Source organism: Dendrobium catenatum, unplaced genomic scaffold (genome assembly GCF_001605985.2).
Source record: "Dendrobium catenatum unplaced genomic scaffold, ASM160598v2 fragScaff_scaffold_9, whole genome shotgun sequence".
Classification (NCBI taxonomy): Eukaryota; Viridiplantae; Streptophyta; class Magnoliopsida; order Asparagales; family Orchidaceae; genus Dendrobium; species Dendrobium catenatum.
Window position 1 is genome coordinate 212,922 of NW_021318471.1, and position 6,647 is coordinate 219,568.

The following is a 6,647-nucleotide window of genomic DNA, read 5'->3' on the forward strand; positions in this document are numbered from 1 at the left end:
ATAAATATTATACATAATTTACTAATTTAAAAATAAATTTAATGAACTTAAAATATATCATGATCGAATTTTAATCCAATTTAAATAAGAAAAGAATTAACTTTTTAATAAATTAAAATTTCAGTAAATATTTTCTTTAAAAATAAAGCGCATTACCAAACTAGACATTGCCTTTTTGGATCTCATTGGACTAACTAATCAAAGAAGAGAGAAAACTATATAAAATCAAATAATAACACGTTAATTATTAATTAATGAATATAATTAACTAATTAAGCTCACCTACCGCTCTTGTTTCGGAACGCCTAAGGCGGCCTTCTTTCAATAATATAAGAAGCGTGACCCCAAACCCTCTCCGATTCACATCCTTTATCTCCTCCATCCTCCAAAAGAACCAGTAGAGTGAGAAAGTCACATTTATGTAAAGAAGCAGAGAGAGAGAGAGAGAGGAAATTGTAGAGAGGATCGATGGAGAGGGTTTGGGATTCAGGTAAAAAGGCGAGTTTGCGGCTGAGTAGAAGCATCAGCCGAGGAATGAATCTGGAGAATTGGGGAGTAGACGAGGCCTTCACAAGAAGCAATACTGCATCTTCAAGACGCCGCATCGACGACGACGAGGAGGCGCTCCGGTGGGCTGCCATAGAGCGACTTCCCACTTACAATCGAGTTCGCGTAGGAATCCTCAAGTCCTTCGTCGAAGACGGCGCAGCCGAAGCCGCCGCCGCCGGAGTTGATGGCGGAGATCAAATTAAACAGCAGAGATTGGTGCATAAGGAGGTGGATGTGAGAAAGCTCACCGTCGACGAGCGGCAGCAGTTTATCCACCGTGTTTTTAAAGTAGCTGAAGAAGATAACGAGCGCTTCCTCACCAAATTCAGAAACAGGATTGATAAGTCGGTTCCTTCTTCTTTATGTTTTTCTTTCTTTTTCTTAAATTTTTCGAATAAGTTTATATTTGTAATTACTAATTACTTTACATAATAATTTAATATTTCTAAAAAAAGATTTCAGCTAATGGAAAAATTTTTTTGTTAGGATAAATTTTAAAGAAGTGAAGAAAATAATAAAATTTATTGATGATTAATTAAAAGAATAAAATTATTTTATTAGCTTCAATTAATACAAAATAATTGATTATGTATATATTATACTTATATCAAAATAAATTGAAGAATTTCACAACTTATTTTATAAAAATTATATTCTCATCGATTATTTTTTTATTCAAATACTTTAAGATGAATGTAACATAAATTTTATTTAATTTTTTATTTATTTCATTCATCTCAAAATAAATATAATATAATTTTTAAGAATTACTCTGATAAAAAGTTGGTAAGAACTATTAGAAAATTAGAATTGCGCCAACGTTTATTGCATTAAGTAACAACTAATATCTTGATAGAAATAAATCTATATATAATAAGTAAAAGAGAATAATAATAAAAGAATTACCTTGAATAAAAAAATTTTAAATAATAAATACTATAAATTATAATAAAATAATTTAACTATATGTGATGATATTAATATTAGGGGGCTAAGTAAGCCGCCGAGCTGTATAATGAGATAGTTTGAACTCGACTCGTTAAAGCACTTATAAGTTGAGCTTATCAAACCACGCTTTTGAGCTCAAGCCTATACTCGAGCTTATATATTATATGAGTTCGAGTCAAAGTCAATCTGGCTCAACCCATCAGCTCATTAATGAGCCGCTCGATTAACTCAAAATATATTTAAAAATTAATTTAATTTGTCATTATTTTGGTTCATCAAATTAGCTGATTAAGTTGACCAATCCCTTAACAAACTGATTTGAAATAGCATCTTTCAACTAATACTAACTATAGCAAATAAAAGCCCCATCAACTAATTAGAAAAAAACTAATTAATTAATTTAATAGGGTTGGAATCCAACTTCCAACGGTCGAGGTACGGTTCAAGAACCTGAAGGTAGAGGCACAATGCTACGTCGGCAATCGGGCCCTACCAACGCTCGCCAACTCAGCACAGAACATCCTGGAGTCAGCCCTCGAAGCCATCGGCATCCGACTCAACAAGCGCGCTACTCTCACCATCCTCAAAGACATCTCCGGCATCATCAAACCCTCTAGGTCATTTCATCAAACACCTTCTCTGCAACTAAAACCTGCTCTCTTTCTTCAACCTCTCTTAAGAATTCCGAATCAATTTGTTACAGGATGACGCTTTTGTTGGGGCCACCGTCGTCGGGGAAGACGACTCTTCTATTAGCTCTGGCTGGAAAGCTTGACTCCACTCTTAAGGTTGGATTAACTCGACTAAACATGGATTAGCTTAGTTAATCAATCAATCAATTAATTAATTAATTATGTGGCTGGTGCTTGATAGGCGAGCGGTGAGATAACCTACAATGGTTACCGGCTGAATGAGTTCGTGCCGCAGAAAACGGCGGCGTATATTAGCCAGAATGATGTCCACGTCGGCGAGATGACCGTTAAAGAAACACTGGACTTCTCTGCCAGGTGTCAAGGCGTGGGAGCACGATACGGTTCGATTAAATTATTAAACATCATTATCTCTTTGATTAGGTAGGTTAATGATTTGTGTTAATTATAATTAATGTGGGGTTTCAGATCTTCAAACGGAGCTGTTAAGGCGAGAGAAAGTGGCAGGGATTTTTCCAGAAGCCGAAGTTGACCTCTTCATGAAGGTATTGTCATTATACTAATTCTGAATTAATGTTGATAATTATTTTTTATTTGATTGAGGTTTTGATTGCTCAAAATTTGTTAGGCCACTTCGATGGAAGGGGTGAAGAGTAGCCTCCAAACGGACTACACTTTACGGGTATGACCTGCCACCGATTAATCAGAAGCATTAGTTGTTAATTACATTGATCAGCTTTTTAATTAAAGTTTTTAATCACTTATTATTATATTATATTGTTTGGGATGAATGATGTTTTTGCTGTTTTCATAAAGTGTAGATATGATATTTGATGATTCTCTGAGTCATATGATATTTGATTTGGTACATGATCAATAAGTTAATGAGACTTGGTTTGGTTGGGCGCAGTTAGTGACATTTACATTTTGAAACATGGAAAAAAGATGTCGGTTGTTGTTCGGATGCATAGTTTTTTTAAAAAAATGTGTTATTTAAATCTCCATTATCGTACCAATTTGAGAACTTTTTAGGCCCCGTTTGGTAGCAAAAGAAGTTTTGGTGATAAACTGTGGTTCCAAAAATGTATTTTACCAACGGAGTAGCAAAAATAAAAAACTTCGCAAATTGGTGCGATAATTGAGGTTTGAAAAACACAGTTTTGTAAAAGTTATGCATCCAAACAACGATCCACATCTTTTTTCATGTTTTAGAAACGGAAATGGCACCAATTACGCCCAACCAAACCAAGCCTTATTTTTTATTCTCAGTTTGTAAAAGGCAATTTTGGAACCACCGTTTCTCACCAAAACTCCATATGCTACCAAACGAGGCTTGAATTCAATTCAAATTCCTAAAATGATTTGATTAGTTTTTTTCGATCGAATATGAATGTATATATTCATAAAAATTTGTTTTTTTTTTTTTAAAGCATAAAGTTATTAAAGATATTTATACAAATTTATTAAAAAATTGCAAAGTGGATGACAATCCAAGTGCTGCTAGTCTTGGGTTGTTGGAGTTCGCATTGACCGAATTGCTCACCCACTCCTGTACTATAGTGAGTTGGCCTACCCCCACGCTTCTCCCATGTCTTTGTGATGCTCGCAAGGTGGTTGTTGTTTGGTCTACTCTGATTGCGTTTCAAGCACAGCAGTTTTTTAATATTTTCTTAATAGTAATCATTTGCTTAACTTCTCATCTGTATATAGTTTATATTTTTTTTTTCAATCTTGTTTTTAATTTCAATATTAAATTCTAAACTTCATTTATGCTTTTTACTTTCTATAATAAGACTTATCGGATTTGGTGAATTGAATCCTGTAGTTGATGACCCATCAAAAACGTGTTGGGTAAGTAAAAATTAGGGCCCGAATGATTTAAAATAGACTTAATGAATACTATAAATCTTCGGAGAATCAAAATTTGAGACTTCTTTTGTAAGATAAATAGTAAATCCTGCAGATTTTAAATGCCCCGTATTAGCTTGAATTCATTTGGGAGCTTAATTTTTTTATGCAGATACTGGGACTGGATATCTGTGCTGATACCATCGTTGGAGATGAGATGCAAAGGGGGATTTCTGGTGGTCAGAAGAAACGCGTCACTACTGGTGTGTGCTCAAAAATAGAGTTTTCACATCAACCTTAAGGCTTCATTTGGGACGTCTTTTTTACTATTTGTTAAAGCAACTTTTTAGTTCAAAAAAAAAACTGCTTTAAGAAACAGTAAGAAAGCCATCCCAAATGAAGCCTAAGTGTCTAAATTATTTGAAGATGATTAGATAAGCATTAGAGTGTCTTACCTATTCCCAAAATTTCCTTTAATATAAAGAATCATTACAATTTTCCAAGTCAGTCAATAGGAGCTTCCATCAGCATTAAGGTCCACCATACCAAATTGTAAAATGAGATTAAATGTTATTAGAGTGATAACTGTTGTTTAAGTCAACAAAAAACTCTCTCTAGTTCTAACTTATTTTGTTGAACGTCATACTCTCATGTAAGAGACATTGTTCAGTTGTTAGCTTAGCATGTTAGACTATAACATTTGAAAAATGCAGGTGAGATGATCGTGGGGCCAACAAATACATTATTCATGGATGAAATATCAACTGGGCTTGATAGTTCTACTACTTACCAAATTGTAAAATGCTTGCAACAAATCGTGCATTTAGGGGATGCCACCATTCTCATGTCTCTTCTACAACCTGCACCTGAAACGTTTGATCTCTTTGATGACATTATCCTCCTAAGTGAAGGCCAGATAGTGTATCAAGGTCCACGTGAACTTGTCCTGGAATTCTTTGAATCATGTGGTTTTCGTTGTCCTGAGAGGAAAGGCACTGCTGATTTCCTCCAAGAGGTTACCTCTCGTAAGGACCAAGCACAATACTGGTATGACCATAATCGACCATACCAATATGTTCCAGTATCTGAATTTGTTCAGCATTTTCGTCGCTTCCATGTGGGCCTTCGTCTAGAGAATGAGCTATCCATTCCCTTTGACAAGAGCCGTTGCCACCGCGCTGCACTTGTTTTCGAGAAGAATCCTGTACCATACTCTGATCTCCTCAGGGCCTCCTTTGCAAAGGAATGGCTGCTCATTAAGCGCAATTCCTTTGTATACATCATCAAGACTGTACAGGTTTGTCTTCCAGATAGTATGACTTGAATTTGAAACTAGAACATATGTAGTATGTTGTTTAATAATGCATTTTGTTTGCTTTTGAAGATCATTTTGACGGCTCTCATAGCATCAACAGTGTTCTTGAGAACAAGAATGCACACAGACAGTGTAGAAAATGGTAGTATCTACGTTGGTGCACTTCTTTTTAGTCTCATTGTCAATATGTTCAATGGTTTTGCGGAGCTGTCGATAATCATTGGAAGACTACCAGTTTTCTATAAGCAGAGGGACTTGCTCTTCTACCCTGCATGGGTTTTCACCCTTCCAAATTTTCTACTCACAATCCCCATGTCTGTGGTTGAGTCCATTGCGTGGCTTGTCACCACTTACTACACTATTGGGTTTGCACCAGAGGCTAGTAGGTGAGCTCTTGCTATTTTCAGATTGTGGAATTTGAGAATTTGTGATGTTATTAATGTTTATTTTTGTTTAACATATTCTTCAAGCAGCTATTGGTAGTGTTCTTAATTCAGCAGATGGCCGCTGGGTTGTTTAGACTTACTGCAGGGGTGTGTAGATCAATGATAATTTCAAACACTGGAGGCGCTCTCACACTCCTCATGATGTTTGTTCTTGGGGGCTTCATTCTACCAAAAGGTTCTTTTTTTTTTGCGATTTGGCCAGATTTTCTTCCCGAAAGGTCCGATTTCGACATTTTCGGGGTCCCCGGACATGTTTTTTGACGTTCCAGACTCAATTTTGATACTTTTGGAGTTCACCGAGGCCTCTACAGTCAAGTTTATGCAAATATTCAACTTTTGGAAAGTAATTTTTTGCGATTCGACCGGTTAAAAATATTGAAACAAATATTTTTTGACTCCTAGAGTTTCGACATCCGAAAATAGGGGGGCAACTGATACGTCATGCAAAAATTATCTTGATCGTGCACGAATCTCGAGGCAAAAGCTAGTTGGAAACTTCAAAAATTAATTTTGGGAGCACCCAAACTCCGATTTCAGCAAGCTTACAGTCAAACTGAGCGTCTCGGAAATACGAACCCAAAGAAACCAAGATCAACCCAATCCGAGCCCAAATGAGTCTGAATCAAGGACTCAAAGTACTGTCGGAAGGTTTTAACAGCAATTTGAGTTATCAAACGGTCTCTGATTTTGACGAGCTTATACTCGAATCGAGCGGCTCGACGACACAAATCCAACGAGCGCAAGATCGCTGAATTCCAACATCATTAAGGCCTCCAAATGTCCAATGAACGGTGCATGATCTAAGGGTTCACTATCGGCCGTCCATTCGAACCACTCCCTATTCGCCCTTGATCTCACTCCTATTTACGAGCCATGCCACTCCAGAAAATC

General features: G+C 36.3%; 1 protein-coding gene across 1 annotated transcript in view; it reads left to right on the forward strand.

The window, feature by feature from the left end:
- The first annotated feature begins 346 nt into the window (after positions 1-346).
- LOC110105976 (ABC transporter G family member 42) overlaps positions 347-6,647 on the forward strand; it is an 11,292-nt gene continuing 4,991 nt past the window's right edge. The window contains exons 1-10 of the mRNA XM_020835678.2: positions 347-893; positions 1,905-2,114; positions 2,201-2,285; positions 2,371-2,530; positions 2,616-2,692; positions 2,776-2,829; positions 4,168-4,258; positions 4,709-5,292; positions 5,380-5,696; positions 5,771-5,931. Of these exons, the coding sequence (XP_020691337.2) occupies positions 469-893; positions 1,905-2,114; positions 2,201-2,285; positions 2,371-2,530; positions 2,616-2,692; positions 2,776-2,829; positions 4,168-4,258; positions 4,709-5,292; positions 5,380-5,696; positions 5,771-5,931 (2,164 nt within the window). The 5' untranslated portion in view covers positions 347-468. The remainder of the gene's footprint in view (positions 894-1,904; positions 2,115-2,200; positions 2,286-2,370; positions 2,531-2,615; positions 2,693-2,775; positions 2,830-4,167; positions 4,259-4,708; positions 5,293-5,379; positions 5,697-5,770; positions 5,932-6,647) is intronic.